General features: G+C 32.9%; 1 protein-coding gene across 1 annotated transcript; it reads right to left on the reverse strand.

Annotated features, from left to right (window-relative positions):
- Positions 1 to 48: 48 nt before the first annotated feature.
- On the reverse strand, positions 49 to 21,060 carry LOC105327109 (E3 ubiquitin-protein ligase CHFR). The gene is made up of 21 exons (XM_066080126.1): positions 20,855 to 21,060; positions 20,581 to 20,677; positions 19,934 to 19,982; positions 19,590 to 19,653; positions 19,123 to 19,233; positions 18,602 to 18,663; positions 16,929 to 17,218; positions 16,114 to 16,189; positions 15,625 to 15,703; positions 15,148 to 15,212; positions 11,077 to 11,174; positions 10,583 to 10,660; positions 9,553 to 9,632; positions 9,271 to 9,450; positions 8,799 to 8,948; positions 8,080 to 8,163; positions 7,739 to 7,809; positions 5,391 to 5,478; positions 2,555 to 2,671; positions 1,723 to 1,798; positions 49 to 604 (listed from the first exon to the last, which is right to left on the reverse strand). Exons 1-21 carry the CDS (start codon positions 20,949 to 20,951, stop codon positions 565 to 567), a joined length of 2,052 nt encoding a protein of 683 aa, XP_065936198.1. The 5' UTR covers positions 20,952 to 21,060; the 3' UTR covers positions 49 to 564.
- Positions 21,061 to 23,906: the final 2,846 nt, after the last annotated feature.

Consider the following 23,906-nt stretch of genomic DNA (forward strand, 5'->3'; position numbering starts at 1 on the left):
TGTATGTGTTTGGAAGATCGAGTTTAGTCCAAATAAAACAATGCGGACAAATTGGATAAATTTAATGGTTTCTAGATAAAGATACTTATGATTCAGTTTATCATAAACTACATAATAAAACACAAACCTACACACGGCCTACATTGTAAGATATACATTTTGTGATACATTAAGATTTACATTTTCCCCATAATTTTTAGTTCAAACAGTTCATAAAAGTAACAAATAACGCTATCACAGATAAATCTTTTCACAAAAAAAAACATTAAAATTCATAACTATAACAAAGCTAGTCTTTGATGAAATCTATGGCTGATTTATCACAGCAGCTACCAGTTTATCTGTATGTCACTGGGGACCGTCATCTGGAAATCCTGGGATCACAGGGACATTTGTTGAACTGTTTCCTGACATAATCTCCCTCTCTGATTGAAGGTCATTATCCCAGTCACGCATCACTGACTCGGGTCACTCCCTTCTGCACACACATAACACACCAAAAATGAACATTGCCTAATCACATGCACATGGTTGGAATGTTTAGACAAAAAAATTCCCCCAGTTCTATGATGTCCTAGTTTGTTCGCATATGTGGTTAAAATTTCTGAAAAAGAAGCAAAACATGAACTGTACTCATTGTAGTCTGTCTTCTTTATGTTGTGACAAATGTTTCATTAAGTACATTTGAATTTATCATAGTGAAACCTTTTTAATTTGTGGAAGTCATTTTTTTAGGTTGCCAAAGACTTGCAGGTTTGTAGGAATTTTGTTAACTTAAACAATAGACTTTCAAATAAATCACTCAATTATCGAGATTGTTATACTCCAGTTTTTGTCAGGTAATCATGTTAGATTAATAGATTCCAGAAAATGTAATTCTCTACAAATGCTGACACCCTATGAAATGTGTTAATTCCACCGTTATTACCAAAGTATGCACACAGACATGTTATACATATATATTTACATTTTATACTGTCTTTGTCTGTGATAACATAACGAATCAATTTTGAAGCCTATAGCTCAATAGTTTCATAAAAGATGGGCAACACTAAATGGTATTGTTATACTTTCATGTTAAATACTGAAATCTGATTGGTTAAGACGCAGTTAATAATATTTTCTATTACCCTCAGCGTTAGCAACGCATTTAGCAACGGGTAACATTAAACAATGTTACATGCGCGAAAATTATGCGCGTATGGTTCGCTGTAGAATTCACGTTATTCCTATATAAAAGCAGTAAAATTTTCTTAAAAATTAAGACATTCAGTATAACAAAATAAATAGTGCCTGTTTGGGAGGATAACAGTTGAAATTGACACCCCTCGAAAACCATTGTCAACCTCCGCTTCGCGTCGGTTGACAATGGTTTTCTCGGGGTGTCAATTTCAACTGTTACCCTCCCAAACAGGCACTATTTATATAGTGTCTTATGGCATAACCGGAAAACAGTACTGGCTGCGCCATCTAGTAATACATAGCATGTGCTACATGACAAATAGTGGTTTTAAAGTGTAGAAATCGGAAATATTATAAATATAAGTAAAATGGAATCATTCTTTAAATATTATGAGGTGATCATTTCGGTCAGGGCGTGGTCAAATCTATCATAAAACCCTTTGGGCTTTTTTGGATTTGACCACGCCCTGACCAAAATTATCACCTCACAATTCTCAAAGAATGATTCCTTATTCCTTAAATATATACAGTTTGACTTACTGAGCATGGTGAGGTTTGTTTTTCTGAGTCCTGCAGTTTTTACCCCAATAGCAGTCATTTCTTCTCCTTACAGCCTCTAATAAAACAACATTACAACATTTGTTGTATTATTCCGAAAAACAGAATATCTATTCCCTTCTAGATAAATTTTGTGTTCACAATATGCCAAGTATATTGAAAAGTTATCACTTTAAAAAATTTTTTAGTCAAAGTATATGATCCTAGAACATTGAAATATCAATGAAAGGATCATCAATGCTCATGTTATAAAATAAATGAAAGGCTCCTAGGCTCAATGTCATTACATATTGTAGACTCCTTATTACCTCAGTATGTACTTAATTTCATAATTCCGCTGTTTTGTATTAAATAGCAAGAAAATAAAATTACAAGAAGTGCGAAAGTTTCATTACGATTGTATATTGTTCATATTCTCATGGAAATAAATGCAAGATTTCAAAATCCATGTTAGGTGCTTCCTGTGAATTCACACAGACATCAAAATTCCTCACATTTATTAGAAAACAACAGTAATGAAAAGTCATTGAAAAAACTTTGTTTATCCTTCAAATTTATGACCTCCATGATTTCTATCCAATTTTTGTATCGTAATATATTCTATAAACGTATTATGTTATTCAATTTATACCTCTCACTGATGTATACAATAATGTATTTTTACTCTGCGGTAACTCACGTACCAATCTAATGGTATGAGAGAATATTTCACTGAATTGAAACTGAGTACCGTACCTTAAGTAACTTTGTTATAATAAGATTAAATTTCATTAGATCTTTTACACATAGCACTATGAGGTGTTTACATACAAACCTGGTAAATCTTCTTTCTTGATATCTGATCTGAAAGTGTATGCTAAATCCTTGAAGTTCCTCAAGGCACAGGGATAACACACGGTTCTTTCTGATGTCAGATTCAATCGCATTTGGTCTATACCGAGAAAAGAAAGAGAGGCGTGTAGCAAGCCTCAATTTATCTAGTCTTAAAATCATAAACTCTAGATTAACCTGAACATTTAATAAAGTAATTAATGCAAGATATGACAGTAAGATATGATAATCTAATTATCATAATTTTAAATATGGTTGTTCTCACGATAAAACAAATTGAAAATATTAAGCCTTAAAAAATAAATCATGATATACAAGAACAATGCAGTAAAACACATTAACAGCAAACACGCCTATAATGAGTTGACTTTTATGGTGAAGTGATTTTCAGTCCCCGAGGGTTTTTTTTATAAACATGTTTAAAGTTAACGAATATAATGAATTACGTTTTAAACGAAGCAAAAGTGCCCGTCCCTGGCACTTCGTTATAAGTGTGTTTCACTGTACTTGAAAGTGTAAATCTTTTAAGTTTAAACATCTCATTTTTACGAACACCCATTGAGCTCATTTTCGTAGGTAAAAAAAAATAATTTTTTGTGAATAAACGCGAAACTTTCGCGAGTAAACGCGTAACTTTCGCGAATAAACGCGAAACTTAAATATAAATATTGACATCTTATACAAGAACCCCTTGAAGAACAATGACTGAAAACAAACATATTAATTTTAAATAAAACAAAATAGTCTTATTTTAGAAAGATGTAAATGAATCAGATTCAACCTTATACAAATTGATATAAATTCAAACGTAGGAAATCTTTAAAAACTTAGTAGTACTGATTTTCAAAGGACATAATTCATCGCACTTCTCACATTCTCATGGGCGCTGTATTATAAAAAATGAGGCATCAGAATATTTTAATTACCGGTATAACAATTTTAATTCGAATTAAAAGTTTTATTAAGTATCATTTTAGAATTGAAAGGATATCATTGTTTAAAACGTTATAATATATGGTATATCGCCGCGACATAAGTTAACGTCTGGTTTAATTAAACTATTGTTCAAATCTCATAGATGGCGTAAATTCGTCCTCTATATTTATCACATTAAAAATGATAAAATGATGCTTTAACTTATAATCTACTTGGAACATATAACATCTAAAATATCAGTTTTATCATTATCATTATGTAAAAAAGATAGTTTTGTCTTCATAAATCAACGTAACACGGATATTATAATAATGATGAATAAAAATTGTTTCATGATTTAAAACTTTTAATGTGTTTGTTTTCAATCGTTTTTCTTCATAAGGGTTCTTGTATGAAATGACAATATTTATATAATGGTTTCGCGTTAACTCGCGAAAGTTACGCGCTTTATCGCAAAAGTTTTGCGTTTATTGGCGAAATTAACGCGTTATATCGCGAAAGTTTTGCGTTTATGTGTGAAAGTTTCGCGTTTAATTGCGAAACTAACTCGTTATATCGCAAAAGTTTCGCGTTTATTCGCAAAAAAAAAATGTTTACCAACGAAAATGAGCTCAAATGTCTTTGGTATTCTAGAAATAATTATCAAATAAAAATAATATTGATAATTTACCAGTAGAACAATTTATAAATCATGATTATAAAATAAAGAATAAACCATAACACATCGGATTACTTTTTATATTTTAAGCTCCTAAACAAGTAGACCTTGAAAAAAAACTTCCATAAAAATCATATTTTATCACATAGTTTTCCACTTAGGTCTATCAACAATGTTGGAGTCTTTTAAACAATAGTTGATAAATGATTGATTAAATACAAAATAGCATCTGTCTCTAATATTAAACTGGTTTCAGTTTACTGATTGAGCTAAAAAGGAAAAGAGGAGGGGGGGGGGCACCAACCTGTCAATCAAGACAAAGACAATGTTCATTTGTAATCCTGAGCCTGCTCATAATCAAGTTTGGTAAATTATGTATCGGGGATCATTGTATGCTAGTAATTTACAATACTCCAATCACTTACATCTTATTTCCAACAATGTATATTATGTAATTCTTTATTATACAAACGAAGGGGTAAGGGTCATTACACTATGAATATACCAATTAAATGCTTCACTTAATCAATATTCAAATGTTAGAAATGATTCAATTTATATATATCATATTTATTATTATATATATTATATATATTATAATTATTATATATATATATTATCACTTATATTTATTCCCCTTTAGGGAGCTTTTAAGTTCCAAGTTTCAACTATACACTTAGGTCTCCAATTGGTTGTGTAATGAAGCACACCCAAGATCCTGGTTAATTCTGCTTTTATATCCCGAAAAATATCACTTTTCATAATTGAATTTCTTAACTTCAATTATTTCTATTTCTCATTCAGTATATACAACACACTTCTTATTGCTAATTATTGACATTGTTTACCAGAGCGACGTAAAGCAAAATCAATGCTGGATACTGTGGAATCATTAGAATTCGTGGCGGCTCAATTTTCGTGGTATTCGTAGGTAGCTCTTCCACACGAATTTATAACCCTCAACAAAAGCAAATTTAGAAAGAGTTAACTTTGTTACTAAAACTGAAACCGACGCATCCACGAAATTACATCCCGACGAATAAGTAAAAAATTCATAATCCACGAAAATTGGCCCCTACAAATTTAAATGATTCCACAGTATATAAAATGCTATGTAAAACTCAACCCAATATTGTAAAATCCGGATTGTGACCAAATACGATAGACAGAATACTTTAAACATAAGTTTTTCGACATAGATTTATCAAATATATAAATCAAATACCTATGCACTTGTATGTTCCCTCATCCAACTTCTGCATACAGATATCTCTCATCTCATTCAAGGTCATTTTCTTCTCTTCAAGGTAATTCTAAAATTGAGAAGTTTATGATGTGAGATGACAGAAGTACCTGTACAATACAGTCTGTGGAGTTTTGTAGTATGATAGAAAAACAAGAGGCCCATGGGCCACATCGCTCACCTGAACAACAATTCCATGTTACATTCTATTTCATAGCATATGTTTTTCTATTTTAAACTTTGAACCTCTTTCTGGGGCCCCAGTATTGGTCCGGGGTTTATGGTTGGCTTTAGCAACTATACTATTTGAGGATCCTTGCATTGTAATCTCACAAACTGTAGCATTGTAGTTCTCAAGAAGAAAATTTTTAAACATTTTCCTTATATATTTCTATGTTAAACTTTGAACCCCACTTGGGGCCTCAGTATTGGTCTGGGGGTCTTGGGGTCTTGGGGCCAAAGTATTAGTCTGGGGGTCACGATTTTACCAATTTAGAATCTACAATAGCCAATTATGCTTGCATAGTAATCTCACAAACTGTTGCACTGTAGTTCTTGAGAAGAAGATTTTTAAACATGTTCCCTATATATTTCTATGTTAATTTTGAACCCCTTCTTGGGCCCCAATATTAGTCTAGGGGTCACGGCTTCCACAATTTAGAAACTTTACAATTTGAGAATGCTTGCATAGTAATCTCACAAATTGAAGCATTGTAGTTCTCCTTCATAAGATTTTTAAACATGTTCCCTCCTATCTTTCTATGTGAAACATTGAACCCCTTCTCCTGGAGCCCCAGTATTAGATCGTTTTCACTATTTGAGAATCCAAGTAAAGTAATCTCACAAAGTATGACATTGTAGATCTCGAAAAGATTTTTTAAAACATGTTTCCTATATATTTCTATGTTAAACTTTGAACCCCTCTTGATGCCCCAGTATTAGTCCGAGGGTCATGATATTAACACTTTAGAATCTACAATTGCCAAGGATGTATGCATAGTGATATCCCAAACTGTTGCATTGTAGTTCTTGAGAAGAAGATTTTTAAACATTTTTCTTATATATGTTAACTTTGAACCCCGCCTGGGGGCCCAGTTTTTGCCCGGGGGTCACAATTTTAACAATTTAGAATATTCACTATACATACAAGCTTTTATATATATATTGTAATTTCTGGTGCAGTGGTTCTTGATATGAAGATTTTTAAACAATTTTCCTACATATTTCTATGTTTAAGTTGTAGCCCGAACCGCCTGGGGCCCGGGTCCGGGGTCTTGGTCCGGGGGTCACGATTTTTACAATTTAGAATCTTCACTATATATACAAGCTTTTGTGTAAATATTGGCATTTCTGGTGCAGTAGTTTTTGAGAAGGAAATTTTAAAACATTTATCCTATGGATTTTCATGCTAAACTTTGAACCCCGCCTGGGGCCCCAGTTTTGGTCCGGGTGTCAGAATTTTTACAATTTAGAATCTTCACTATATATACACGCTTTTGTGTAAATGTTGGCATTTCTGGTGCAGTGGTTCTTGAGAAGATGATTTTTAAACATTTTTCCTACGTATTTCCATGTAAAATTTTGAACCCCGCCTGGGGCCTCAGTTTTGGTCTGGGGGTCACGATTTTTACAATTTAGAATCTTCACTATATATACAAGCTTTTGTGTAAATAATGGCATTTCTGGTGCAGTGGTTCTTGAGAAGAAGATTTTAAAACATTTTTCCAATGTATTTCAATGTTAAACTTTGAAACCCGCCTGGGGCCCCAAGTTTTGGTTCGGGGTCACAATTTTTACAATTTAGAATCTTCACTATATATACACGCTTTTGTGTAAATAATGGCATTTCTGGTGCAGTGGTTCTGGAGAAGAAGATTTTTAAACATTTTTCCAATGTATTTCCATGTTAAATTTTGAACCCCGCCTGGGGCCTCAGTTTTGGTCCGGGGGTCACGATTTTTACAATTTAGAATCTTCACTATATATACAAGCTTTTGTGTAAATATTGGCATTTCTGGTGCAGTGGTTCTTGAGAAGAAGATTTTTAAAGACATGCACCCTATTTTCACTGTTTCGTAATTATCTCCCCTTTAAAAAGGGTTGTACCCTTTATTTTAACAATTTAGAATCCCCTTTTCATAAGGATGCTTTGTACCAAGTTTGGTTAAATTTGGCCCAAAGGTTTTTGAGAAGAAGTCAAAAATGTGAAAAGTTTACAGACGGACGGACAGACAGACGGACGGACGGACGGACGGACGACGGACAACGGGTGATCAGAAAAGCTCACTTGAACCTTCGGTTCAGGTGAGCTAACCAGGTGTTGTAATTACCTGTAAGATTTCTGATTCATAAGGATTTTCCAGAATAAGGTTCACGAGGCACTTTCTTCCTAAATTCATGTCTAGGGGAGAGAAAACTTGTAATTTATATATGACTTGACTATATACCGGTATTTTTTCAATTTAATGCCAATAAACATAAATTTATATACAAGATGATGTTAAAAATAATTTTAACTTCATCTTTTTATAGATTAAAAAAAAATGAAAAATGTTGTTCTGCTAAAATGTGTTCAAGTGTGTACTGACAAAAAATTCTCAACTATTTTTATGTTAGGATAAGTCTTAAATGCCTTAAAAATGTTTAAAAAAATAATGATAGTGATAATTACCTTTAAATCTTCCAATGCAACCCAGACATTCAGCTTTTTTACATCCCCAGTAGGCATGGCAGAATGATCTTAGACACAGACAACCTATACACATCAATGACCATAACATCAATGATACTCCCACAACCGCTACTGTATAACAAGATAGCCGCCTTGTAGGCCATATTGTTGAGAAAAAGAGTTACATCTGATAGAAGATCAAAATTATAGACTACAGAATTATCCAACCCTTTTACACTTTTTATTAATTAAAGTTATTTAAATTGACCAATATAAAGCAATAAAATGGGGCAAACAGAGCAAAAAGAACCAAGTTTCAACTGAGAATGATGAGATGGAGAAAGATGCCTTGGTTGATTTCTTTAAAAACTAATCAAATAAAGAAACTGTTGATCACATTTACATATATGTCTGTCTTTGTAAAGACTGTTAAGCACAAAAAGATGGAGTTTTGTACAATCTATGCCCCCATTCTGATAAATTAAAGAGTTTAATCAATTGTGAGTGAATACATTTTAACTAACACATTTGAATAAAGCATCAAAGATTTAGTCCAGGCAATGGAGGTTTGTATTCCATTTGCATAATTCACAAGAAGGTCTTCAATCTAAAATACTCATATATATCCCAAATATTTCCACACATTACTACCTGTCATTGTCTATATACACATGCCTATGATACAATAAAACATCAAGGACTAAACCCCGTCCACTTACACTGCTGGCGCGTCTCTGGCAATGTCCGTCTGTCCGGCATTGGTTGTAAACAACACTGACATAGAATGTGGTTTTGGTTCACCACACAGACATATTGCGGAGCTACAACCTCTGGTTTTATGTCATCTTTCTTCTTCCTCTCTTCAAAATCTAAACAGTAAAAAGAACTCTCCAATATGTGATGATTCATAAGAGAAAAATCAATGTCTTGGCTGTGGATGTACTATTTAATGAAAGGAATAAAAATCCGCATAAAATCGCGAGAAGCACATCTCGGGAATGTTTAAATCTTGCTTTTATTTTTTTTTAAATATGTAAACTACATGAATTTATGATAAAAATTTGGCAATCATGAATTTATGTTCTCGTGATTTGATGGAAAACGGTTGAATAGGGGAATTAAGTACTCATCTAAAATAAGGAATCTACAGTATATTGGCTGTTTCATCTCTCTTTATTTAACCCTGTGTACCATCTTCTGTGGAGGTGGTGGGCTGGGTAGCCTCACTGTCATCTCCTGCGATGTCTGGCTGGTCAGCAGTGGATGGCCCCGGTTGATTGCCTTCTGTAGTGGTCATGCCCTGGTTATTGCCCTGTGTATTTTGAGTATTGCCCTGATTGATACCTAGAGCAGTCCTCACAGTGTTAAAAACTGAAGAAATAAAAGATAAATTAGTCTGTACATTGCATGTATTTGAATCAATATAAAAAGTATTATCATCATTTGGTCATTAAATCTAAACATTTCACCTACCTGTTCCTAAAACACCTGTCCCAGGTGTGTTTGGGTCATGGTAATTGGGACACTGACGACAGACAAATCTCACAGGGTTCCTATGACAATGAAATGTACATGTATCTAACTGTATCACAATTAAATTAATCAAAATAATGATTTAAAAAAAAAATTTATGCAAAGTCTGCAACTGACTTGATCACAAAAATACTTTGTCTCAAGATACCCATTTTGATTAATTTCTCGCTATTTATATATCTCAGGGTTCAAACAGTGTTCTTTCAGAAGCATAATAAAATTCCCCCCAAAGATTTCTCCTTTAAAAAAAACCTATGGCTTATCAGGTTATAACATATGGCTAAAAATCAAAAAGTCTACAGGGATTTTGCATTGCAAAAGACATGTAAGTACCTAAAAATAACATTGAGAAATTGTGCAATGTATTGCAAGTGACTTTGGGGTGACCTCCGAATGGAGAAAAGATGTCAACATTTTCAATCATAAATCTCTGTAAGAAATCTGTAATTGTTCCTGTGATTATTTCCAAGTGAAAAATGATAATGTGTCACTAAAGATATCTTGGATATTTTCCCTTTCATCTATTTCAATTGTATTTCCTTCACAGATTTGTGTATCTTTATCAAAAATTAAAATGTGATGGAATCATTATCTTGAGATTAACTTTAGATTGAATTTAGTAGTATTTCACCATCAATAACATGTCTCAAAATGAGTTTACACAATCAATGAAAGATTGTAAATGCTACATAGAATTGCAAATAAAGATTTGGCATGATGCATCTTAGTAAACGCTCCCTTTACAAACACGTCTTCATTTTTCAATCATTTTGTGCTTCATAAATTATGATGAAAAGGGGTTCTTTTACCTGTAACTAAATTTAAATACATATACCTTATATACCACACACTAAATGAATAAATGTAAGGTGAGCTAGGCATATAACCCTAACAAGAGACTATGCAAGCTTTGTTTGTTAAATCAATCATATAAGATACACTGGTTGGTACATAAAATGAAAATGCATACCAATTTCCAAACAGTCCACCACCATACTGAAAAGGAGGGACTGGAGCAGGTCTAAACACAGGAGTAGGTATGGGTGCTCTGAAATTACCAGAAATCTTTGTGATCCTAGGTTTGAAATCCATTACACCAGTTTACATGAATAATATGAACTGCTTCTAAAATAAGTTAGAGACTATAGCTTATAGGAGAGCAAGGGGATATCCAAGTATCTTTTCAGTCTTTTCTAACAATTATCAACATTGAAAATAAAAAATAAACTGTTTGTGGAACAGTACATATTTGTATTATAATTCAATTCTTCTTTAACGTTTTTCTTGATATCACACAATAAACTGTGAAATAACATGACTTCATGCAGTTGTAATTTATCTGGATTTTAATCTGACAAAATATACACAGACTGTGTATTACAATTCATAGAGTGTTATGGGTGTAATTGACATCTTAAAGAGTAGGCTTTAATTCCCCTAAGTGAGGGCATTTGACCCACTTACTGATTGTCCGCCTCATCAGAGTCCTCTTCATAATCGTCAGAATCCTCCACCTCTTCATCAGGGTCATATTCCTTGTCCTTCAACTCTTTCGGGTATAACTGACAAAACGTAAACTCAAACAATCACCAGTAAATCTGGTATAATATACTCTAATATAACTGACAAAACGTAAACTCAAACAATCAGCAATGAATCTGGTATAATATACTCTAATATAACTGACAAAACGTAAACTCAAACAATCACCGGTAAATCTGGTATAATATACTCTAATATAACTGACAAAACGTAAACTCAAACAATCACCAGTAAATCTGGTATAATATACTCTAATATAACTGACAAAACGTAAACTCAAACAATCACCAGTAAATCTGGTATAATATACTCTAATATAACTGACAAAACGTAAACTCAAACAATCACCGGTAAATCTGGTATAATATACTCTAATATAACTGACAAAACGAAAACTCAAACAATCAGCAATGAATCTGGTATAATATACTCTAATATAACTGACAAAACGTAAACTCAAACAATCACTGGCAAATCTGGTATAATATACTCTAATATAACTGACAAAACGTAAACTCAAACAATCACCAGTAAATCTGGTATAATATACTCTAATATAACTGACAAAACGAAAACTCAAACAATCAGCAATGAATCTGGTATAATATACTCTAATATAACTGACAAAACGTAAACTCAAACAATCACAGGTAAATCTGGTATAATATACTCTAATATAACTGACAAAACGAAAACTCAAACAATCAGCAATGAATCTGGTATAATATACTCTAATATAACTGACAAAACGTAAACTCAAACAATCACTGGCAAATCTGGTATAATATACTCTAATATAACTGACAAAACGTAAACTCAAACAATCACCAGTAAATCTGGTATAATATACTCTAATATAACTGACAAAACGAAAACTCAAACAATCAGCAATGAATCTGGTATAATATACTCTAATATAACTGACAAAACGTAAACTCAAACAATCACCGGTAAATCTGGTATAATATACTCTAATATAACTGACAAAACGAAAACTCAAACAATCAGCAATGAATCTGGTATAATATACTCTAATATAACTGACAAAACGTAAACTCAAACAATCACTGGCAAATCTGGTATAATATACTCTAATATAACTGACAAAACGTAAACTCAAACAATCACCGGTAAATCTGGTATAATATACTCTAATATAACTGACAAAACGTAAACTCAAACAATCACCAGTAAATCTGGTATAATATACTCTAATATTACTGACAAAACGTAAACTCAAACAATCACCAGTAAATCTGGTATAATATACTCTAATATAACTGACAAAACGTAAACTCAAACAATCACTGGCAAATCTGGTATAATATACTCTAATATAACTGACAAAACGTAAACTCAAACAATCACCAGTAAATCTGGTATAATATACTCTAATATAACTGACAAAACGAAAACTCAAACAATCAGCAAAGAATCTGGTATAATATACTCTAATATAACTGACAAAACGTAAACTCAAACAATCACCGGTAAATCTGGTATAATATACTCTAATATAACTGACAAAACGAAAACTCAAACAATCAGCAATGAATCTGGTATAATATACTCTAATATAACTGACAAAACGTAAACTCAAACAATCACTGGCAAATCTGGTATAATATACTCTAATATAACTGACAAAACGTAAACTCAAACAATCACCAGTAAATCTGGTATAATATACTCTAATATAACTGACAAAACGTAAACTCAAACAATCACCAGTAAATCTGGTATAATATACTCTAATATAACTGACAAAACGAAAACTCAAACAATCAGCAATGAATCTGGTATAATATACTCTAATATAACTGACAAAACGAAAAACTCAAACAATCACCAGTAAATCTGGTATAATATACTCTAATATAACTGACAAAACGAAAACTCAAACAATCAGCAATGAATCTGGTATAATATACTCTAATATAACTGACAAAACGTAAACTCAAACAATCACTGGCAAATCTGGTATAATATACTGTAATATAACTGACAAAACGAAAACTCAAACAATCAGCAATGAATCTGATATAATATATTCTAATATAACTGACAAAACGTAAACTAAAACAATCACTGGCAAATCTGGTATAATATACTCTAATATAACTGACAAAATGTAAACTCAAACAATCACCAGTAAATCTGGTATAATATACTCTAATATAACTGACAAAATGTAAACTCAAACAATCACCAGTAAATCTGGTATAATATACTCTAATATAACTGACAAAACGAAAACTCAAACAATCAGCAATGAATCTGGTATAATATACTCTAATATAACTGACAAAACGTAAACTCAAACAATCACTGGCAAATCTGGTATAATATACTCTAATATAACTGACAAAACGAAAACTCAAACAATCAGCAATGAATCTGGTATAATATACTCTAATATAACTGATCTTATGACAAAACGTAAACTCAAACAATCACTGGCAAATCTGGTATAATATACTCTAATATAACTGACAAAATGTAAACTCAAACAATCACCAGTAAATCTGGTACAATAAACTCTAATATAACTGACAAAACGTAAACTCAAACAATCACCAGTAAATCTGGTATAATATACTCTAATTTAACTGACAAAACGTAAACTCAAACAATCACTGGCAAATCTGGTATAATATACTTTAATATAACTGACAAAACGAAAACTCAAACAATCAGCAATGAATCTGGTATAATATACTCTAATATAACTGACAAAACGTAAACTCAAACAATCACCAGTAAATCTGGTATAATATACTCTAATATAACTGACAAAACGAAAACTCAAACAATCAGCAATGAATCTGGTATAATATACTGTAATATAACTGACAAAATGTAAACTCAAACAATCACCGGTAAATCGGGTATAGTATACTCTAATATAACAGACAAAATGTAAACTCAAACAACCACCAGTAAATCTGGTATAAAATAATCTAATATTACTGACAAAACATAAAATCAAACAATCAGCAATGAATCTGGTATAATATACTCTAATATAACTGACAAAACGTAAACTCAAACAATCACCGGTAAATCTGGTATAAAATAATCAAATATAACTGACAAATAGTGAGACCATTAACTGTAAGTCTAACAATCAGTATACCTCAAAACATGAAAGTTTGCATTAAGTGTAAATGTAACTATCAATCACTGCTTTATGTGCAAGAGGAATAGATAAAGAGAAGAAAAATAAAGATAATTTTGTGTATTGGTCATAAATAAGATATCATTATCAGTAGGTGTAATGAAAATGTCTACTTGGTTATGCAACAGTGGTTGAATACTGTAGAATCATTTTATTTCATGAGGGTCAATTTTATTTCATGAGGGTCAATGTTCGTGGGTAGCCAAAATGCAAAATTTTCCTAATTCGCGGGGATGTAAATGTAATTTCATAGGTAGCAAGTTCAGGACAACTTTGATTAAAGCTGAACACCGCTCGCAAATAGGCACTGTCCGCGATATTCCTCTCTCACTACCCTTATCCCTACAACCCCTATATAAGCTGGAGACCTCCAAGCAGTTTAAAGTATTTTGCTGTAGAGGTCTCACCTGTGTGGAAGTACATCTTGCCTCACCGTGTTACTCGGTCGCGATGAAATTATCAAGTTTTACGCACTTTTTTCAAGCCAGGAGAATACTAACATCAATTAAACTGTTCAAAATACAATTCATAAACAGAATATGCACATAAAATAAGAAAAAAATGCATAAATTCCAAAGACCACCAAACGAATATTACATGTTGGCCACGATTTTCAGGTGTGCAATTGGGTGTAACAAAATCGAAGGGCTTATATACCAGGTATCTGTGTGACAGTGCCTATTTATGAGCAGTGTTCAGCTTTAATATCAAACAAATGCTTGTATATACGTTCGTGGGGATGTAAACTCCTGGGCAAGGGTTATCAACGAAAATGCACACATCCAGTGTACCGGTACATCAATAACTATACATACCATGTCTCTGCTTATTTGATTTTTGGCATCAAGTTCTTTGATGTCTTCCTCTGATCTCTTTTTATCTACAATGACAACGATCCACTGAATCAATCCGTTTGTACATCTCCGGATTTCTGATTATTTACAGCATTACAGTAGATTCCTAGTTGAACGCGAGAAATTAATATCCGCATAAAATCGCAAGAAGCACCCCTCACATAATTTAAAATCTTGATTTTATTTTGTTAAAGTTGAGAACAATGAGAAATTAAGATAAACAATTCTGTGTTCACTATTTTTTGTTCTCACAATTTAATACAAAACGGGGAAATCGCTAAATTAAATACTCGCGTAAAATAAGATATCTACAGTATATAAATCCATTTGTACAAAAAAAAATCACAGAATTTCTTATCATTTACATACAATGTAAAATTGAAAGTGAATCCTGCTTTGTTTAAGTTTATTCACCATCGGATTGTTCAGTACACTGACCTGGGTGTTCCTTCAGATATGCCTCGATTAGGTTGTTCACTATATGGTTCCTGTTAATTCTATCCACCGTCATTCTGCACTGTAAATAAAACCGAAGGAGCATTTAGTACATCTCAGATGTGTCATCTGTCTGAACGATTGACATCTTCATAAACCACCGCTGGTATGTACAATTCTCTCTCATCTGGCCATGGTTGCATGAGACAAGAATATCTCGAGTTCACTAAAATATTGACCAATGCAAGTAAAGCATACTACATAACACATGTTGTTTACTGCTGATGCGTTAACAGCGTGCTGCCTGCAGAATTAAAACAGGTTTAAACATGAAGTAACAGATGATGCATGAGCATTGAACATTCCGCTTTACGATATCTTATGTGTTCAAACAGCCATTGGTAGGTGAGAGCTATGCCAACTCCAGACCATTGCTTGAGACAATGAACAACTGAGTTTTATTAAAAAGTAACTGGAGACTTAGGTACTTACAGAGGGGCACTCTGGGGATCGCTTCATCCAGTCTGAGTAACAGCCCGCACAGAATGTATGCATACAGGGCTGTAAACTGTAAATGGAGAAACAAATTTTACCATCCTATTTACACTACCATCATGAAACATTACTTTCACAGTAAAAATACCATATGTGATGGTTTCTTTGTTACATTTACCATACTTTTACATGTAAATTACTATCAAGTATTTTGTAAAGAATTCAGACTGTTTAAAAGCTGATATTTTCTGAATTTTTCTAAGAAAAATAATTAAATTTGTTAAAGTTCAATAGGAATATATCATTCCTATTTTCTAAAAGTTTATCATACATTTAATTTTTTTCATAGAAAATATGAAACATACAACACACAGTAGTACACATAGCACTGTTACAGACAATCAACTTTGAAGCTGTTCGGAATTAAACTCTTCAATGCAAGGGAAAAATGAGGGATTCACACCTCTAAAGAGCAGAGAGGTTAGATCTGTGTTGCCTGTAAGTTCAGGATGTGGTGTAAGTATAAATGGCTCACCTGGTACAAGTACATGTTCTTGTATTGATGGCTCACCTGGTACAGGTACAGGCCCTTGTATTGATGGTGCACCTGGTACAAGTACAGGCTGCTGTATTGATGACTTACCTGATAATAGTAAAGGCTCCTGTATTGATGGCTCACCTGGTACAAGTGCAGGCCCCTGTATTGATGGCTCACCTGGTACAAGTGCAGGCCCCTGTATTGATGGTTCACCTGGTACAAGTGCAGGCCCCTTTATTAATGACCAGAACAGGCCCCTGTATTGATGGCTCACCTGATACAGTCGTGCATGATCTCCTGACAGATGATGCACACCAGCACTTCCTCCATTCCATCCTTAGACTCCACTGCAGCCCCTGGGCCTTTGTCCCCTGGGCACCTTTCCCCTGATTCTGTGTCAGCCTGAGCTGTCTTTTGCTCAGATTTAGAGGAATCTGCTTTTGTCTTCTTTGTAGACTCCTCTGATTTACAAGACTGAATTTCTGTCTTTCTCTCTGGATCTCTATCTAATTTCACCTTTTTTTCACTTTTAATTTTTTCCACTGGCTCTTCTGGTGATGATTCCTGAGAAGGTAAAGAACATTTCCCATTTTATATATGTACATGTATTACAAATATACAGTCGCACCTGTTTTAAGCGGCCACCTGTGGGACAATGACAAACTGGCCGCTAAAGACAGGTGGCCTCTTATTCCAGGTTTCAAAATAATGGAAAAAAAACATAGAGTATTTTCATTTTGGCTCTATTGCACAGATTTATTAATAGCATCTGTAATGGTGGCGTACACAGAGAGGGTGAATGCACAGCTCGGAATGCTAAATAAACAGTTTATATTAATTCTAAATGGCCGTTTTAGTTCCATTTATCTATCAAGGGATTAAGAACAAAACATTTTCTGCTAAATACGCCCAAATGATAATTTTCAAGGGATTAAATGCGGTAAACAAACAGAAGTAGCGTTTCCGTACAAAGGCTACTTACTGAACTACGATAGCCGATGTTTTACCTTTTAAAAAAAGTATCAAAATTCCATTCTTATATATATTAAGAACCCGTTTTATTATCTCAAAGAAATTTTCTAGGAAAAAAGTGCATACTACCGGCTATTTTGCACATGTTAAGCTGTTCAGCGCAAGACTGGCCATATACAATGACTTTGTAATGAAGTATATAAGTACGTGTCGATATATAAACAACACAAAACAGGTGTTATGATAATCAATTATCACATTAAATCTCAGCAGACTTCAAATAACACACTCAATTATTTGTCATTAACTCATTATCAGCTTTCGAAGTTTGGCTTCTTTCGATACGGGGTCACATGTCAGATTCAAAAGTCATGTGACAAAACAGACAAAATGGCCGTTGAAAACAGGCATGTTGAAGCCACGGGACCTAAAAACAGTGGCCGCTGGCCGCGTTAGACAGGTGGCCGCTTAAATCAGTTAAAATATAGTGTAAAACTAAACGGGCGGGATTAAAACTGGCCGCTCATGGCGAGTGGCCGCTGATTAAAGGTGGCCGTAACAGCAGGTGCGACTGTATACTGACTCAGTCTGTAAGAAATTTAAGTATGCATGATAGCATAGGTAAGGCCTAAAAAAAAAGTTGTGTGTTTAGGGTAACCCGACCTAACCTACAAAAATGCCCCAATCCTACCATTTTTATATGTCTATTTTTATCCGATTGTGAATTTTATATTATTTCTATTAAAAAAACTGTTTTTAATATGACACAAACAAACATTTTTAGGATTCATGCAGAAAAAAATATGATAAGTTAAAAAAAAATCCCTACCTACCTAACCTAATTTTTTCATCAGTGTTACCCTAAACACACAACTTTTTTTATAGGCCTAACGAGATATAAACTGAACTCGAAAAACCATTGACCACGTTGCCCTGGATAACATGCTACATATATCATATTTCTAACAAACATACTGCTGGCCTTTTCTTTGGTTTAGGTGAGTCTTCTGTAGCTTCTATTTCATTGACACCATCATCTACATGCATAAATATACCCAAATCATTTCTACAATTAAACTTAAGAAAAAAAGATAACAAAATAAATGCTTTTAATATTTCATATCAAATTTCTTTTTCTATCATGATTTCCTATGAGCATGAGCAATACTGTGGAATCATTAAATTTCGTGGGGGCCAATTTTCATGGATTGCTTAAATTTTACAGGTACGTTGGAACGTAATTTCGTGTATCCTCTTAAACCTACAAAGGAAATATGACTTTATTTCACTAATTTATTCATTCGTGGAGGATGTTAATATGGATGAAAGGTACCCACGAATTCCACGAAAATTGAGCCACCACGAAATCTAATGATTCCACAGTATTTACGAAATGGATAACACATCAAATTGATATCCATTCATGTGTGAATAGAATCAGAGATTATCTAAAACTAGCATTAATGTGGTGGTTTTATTTACACATTGATACCTACCTGCCAAAGTGGCATCCAGAAATTCGGTGTTAGAATACTCCTGTGTGTCTTCAAGACTTTCTTCAAGTTCTTTTTTTAGTTCTGCCATGCTTTGATAAATGTATCCAATGTCTGCAAGATAAATAGTGATATATACGCTATAAACAGAAAACTTCACAAGAAATTTTGTTACTAGCAATTCTTTATTTGAGTATGTGCATTCATCATAGCTATTCCATTATGTTTACATATTCCTTAACTACATGCATGCATTGCAAGTTCAATTTCAAATAAACACTAAAAAGGAAGTTAAAATAAAAGCAGTATATGAAAAAGGGAGAGATGAGAGAGAGAGAGGTGGGTTTTAATACCCCTAAGAAGGAGAAGGTGATACCCCTCAGAAGGAAAATGTGATTTCAGAATTTTGCATAATTGACAAAGAGAAAAACTAAATGTATAATATATCCATATGGTGAATGTTTACTTACTTAAATCCTCGTTATCTTTCTTATGGACCACATAAAATTCATCTCCATGACTCAATTTCTTCCCCTGAAATTCATGATTTAAAAATATTTTCATTTTCATTGTCTTTAAGAGTCAAAGCATGATTATTTTTCTTCTCATGCTGAATCTTAAATGCATAAATGTATATCTCTTTCCATACCAGGTAAGGCTTGGGGATTAATAGAATTCACTGATATATTTGGGTAAAGTAAAATCCTATATCATCACAAATCTATATCAGTAATTGCATAAATTTGTCAGAAGTTCTTATGATTTTAATACCAATTTTATTGCACATACTATACAAACCTTACGACATACTTACATTTCCTTTCGTGACTTTAACTTTCAAATTTAGGAGTGTTCCATTTGTACTAAAATAATAATAATAATGTTTACTAAACAAGTTATAGAAATTGAGATATATATACACATATTATAAAACAAACAGTACTGACCAAACACAACCTATCACCAAAGCAGACCCCAAAAGCTAATCCCGGGTCTGCTTTGAGTCTGCTCTGGGTCTTTTTTTTAAAATTTGCATCTGTTCTTGGTCTGCTTGGGATCTGCTATAGGTTTACTTGAAGTCAGCTCTGATGGTCCACTTATGCACTGAAGTGTGAAGCAGATCTGTCCTTTTTCTTAGGCCTGTAAGCCAGCCTCCTGTATATTCCATATCAATTGAAAAGATACAGTGTATTTGGTCATTTTTCAGTGACAATTTAAAGGCCTGTTCTTAAATCAGAGTCTGCATTCTATGTTTGCCCTGGGTTAGTCTGAGGTCAGCTCTGGGTCCACCATTGCAGACCAAAAACAGACCCTGTGCAGACACAAAAAGCAAATCTGGGGTTTTGTGGGTCTGCTTTCTGTTAGGTTGGGTCCTGTCGGTACTGTACTTACATTTACTTGTGTTATGCCATAAACTTTTACAGCCTACATGTATCATTATAAAGTTTGATATATATTTACCTGGAATCTCGTAACCACACCTGTCCATCTTCATCTCTCTCCACACTACAATGATGGCCTGACACAAGTTTGTTTCCAGCGAATGAAATATCACAGTCTGAAACATCAGTTATAAACTTTATTGACACATATTTATCAGCTTATAGAAGGCTTAATAACATTGTGTCATATATATGCACTTTAATTAGGCATGAATAAAATTATTTATCATGTCTCTCCTTCAATCAGGTTTGTATAGTCAAAATAAACAAAACATCTACACCTAACACGTTACCTGGTGCTCGACCAATTGTCAGTCTGTCAGAAGTAATTAGCACGGGCTCTGATTCAACATCCGTCAGACTGACCAGCTGGCCCCATGCCTCTTCCATGACTTAGAAAGTTAAATAGGACCTATTTATTTTCAGTAACTAATTTTAGCTTATTTTCAATTTCACAACTTCACAGAAAATGTATCAATAACACCGGAGTTTCTTAACGATAAGTAATTGTAAAACCAAACACGGAGATTCGGAATATTCCGATTGTCAAGCACCTTTTCTGACCACAAAGAAAGTAGAGCGTAGCGGATCAGAAACTCTTGACTTGGGAAGTTACCGTTGAAACAATGAATAGGACTTTGTTGCGGAAAAGGACAAACTGAGAACAAGTCTATAACTATGTATATTTTTCAGTTACGATAAATTTATTTTATGCAATTTATTGGAAATTATTTTTACAAGTATTGGGGGTTTTTTCAGTAGCATTTTACATATTTTCAAAAGTTCATGTTGTATAAAGAATAAACCCTGTCCGCAAATCATTGCGACACTTGAACTGTAATTAGTTAGAACATTAAATTTTATTAGGAATTTAGATTAGTTGTGTGCATAATGCAATTATTCTGTAGATCCACAGAGAAATCTACACACACAAAAAAAATCAACACACACACAATGAAAAAAAGCCACTGTCAGAAATTCAGGTTTGTGATACAGGAGCAATAAAGCGTCCATGGGCCGTTCACTATTTTATGTAAACAACGACTAAAACTTGTTGTATCTATTAACATGTTAACAATGTATTTTGTCATATAACTTTGCAGGGGATGCCCCATTAAAGGTCCTAGCCTACAACCTACCCCTTTCCATGTTAACAGACATGAATCAGTAGAAATCAGGAACTAATCAGCCAAATACCCTTTCTCGAGTGGATCGGAGCAGGTGCTTCGGTAGAGTACACATACCAGACACACAGTTACAGGGAGAGCCGTGAGAGGGACTGACCCACCCAAATCTTAAACAAACGTACAAACATACCCTTTTACAAATATTTATCTATAGAAATATAAATGTTGGATCCAATTTGCCCCTCCACATTTTGTCCGTACCTTCCACTTTGTCACAAGATGTTATGTGCCTGCATATATACAAAAGCAAACTTACATTTTCCATTGTAAAGAAGGGGGCTAATGGTGTGATGAGCGATTGTTAACATTTGATGTTAAGAAAACTTAAAAAATGTCGGACTTATCCACTATGTTGAAAGCGGAAGGAAATAAAAAAATGTTGGGTTTTTTTTTAATTATAAAATTGTAATTTAACCCTGTTACATTGCTCTTGTGCAGGGCATATTCGGATTGTTATAACGTTCAATGTCATGATAAAAAAATTTCTAAAACCAAAAAGCATTTATGAAATGAATTATTATTGACATAACATTCGATATTTCTACTATATCAATGAATTAGGCTCAAACAAAAATAGAATTTTAGCCAAACATAGGAAATTTTGCAGATTTTGTTTTCTGCCAAAACATTTTTGGCAGTACTCTAATATTAAAAGTTAAGATATTATGTTTTAGTCTATATAATTTTGCATATTTTCTGTTGGTTTTCTTTCACTTATTCATTAAAATAATCGTAAGGCATGAATTGCAAAAATATTGAAAAATGCTTAAAAACGATAAAAGACACCATATCTCAAAATTTTGATCATTGACCTCATAAAAATTTTATGCCAACAGAATAAGGACAATATAAGTAGTTTAATACTATAAATGTTTTTTTATTATCGTCATTCAATTTTTTGTAAAATTGGATCAAAATAGATAGGGATTTAAAAACGAATAAAGAAATTCGGACTAGAATATTAAAAAAAAAAGTTGCTAAAATTTTAATGCTTTGTATACATGTATCTATTTAGAACCATTTTAACAAGTGCTTGGACTTTGGGTAGTGGTATCAAACAGCAATGTGACGTAGGCCTGTCTATTTAATTGCTGGCCACTCATCCATGGCTCTTTGAGATCAACAAGATTTGTCTGGGTTTTTTTTTTGTAAAAGAAAAATAACACTACAATCAATGGTTTATAACATACAATAGATGGCTTTTCATTATCAACAGTGGATTTTTTTTTCATTTTGAGTAAACGTCATCCTTAACGAAGTTTTAGCTTATAGATATTTTATGACGTATATGACACAGTTGCCTTTACGTAATATTTAATATTCACGTAATACCGGTATAAATGATATGTAATTAATATATATATATCAACCAACCAACCTTGCAAAAGAGCAGTATCGCAGTTGCCCCAAAGTGACCAACAAAACTTATGGTTTGTAAACCGAATTCTGTTCTTTATAATTCTATGGGAAAAGCTATTCAGAAGCTCTGATCGTAGCCAAATTACAACATTGTCATCCTGTACAAACCACAATAGTAAGTATATGCTCTATTGTGCAAAAGTCTTTACTATAAGATATATCACATAACCTTCATATATATTTTGATAGAATAAGAATAAATAAATTAATAAATGAATGAATAAATTAGAATAAAATAAAGATATGCTTTCATCATAAGCTCTGGATGTCGCAATCATGTATAAAAATTAAGTAAGAAAATATATTCCATTCTACACAAATCTGTACAATACGGTGTATTATATTGAATATCAATATGTACGGATTATTGCAATAAACTTAAAGATACAGAGTTATAAGAATACGTTTTGGCGGGAAAATAAGATTTTAAAAAATTCAGTTTATTTTTACGTTAAGGTATTCCATCGATGACTATCATAATTTATATTTAATAGATTGCAAGTTTGATCATTAAAACCTTAGAGTGATTTTTTTAAGAGTTTATTAAATAAAGATTCAACTTAGAATTTTAGATTTTTTTTAAATAGTTACAAATTTATCACATCTTAAAGTTAACATTGAAGCCTATGGGAAAAGTACATTTTTAAATACTGGTATATCTTTTAAGAACAATTGATTTTCTAACAAATCTCTTGGTAAAAAGTTTGAAAATGCCAAACAATTCATAACCTACCGTTCA

This window comes from Magallana gigas, chromosome 3 (assembly GCF_963853765.1).
Source record: "Magallana gigas chromosome 3, xbMagGiga1.1, whole genome shotgun sequence".
Taxonomy (NCBI): Eukaryota; Metazoa; Mollusca; class Bivalvia; order Ostreida; family Ostreidae; genus Magallana; species Magallana gigas.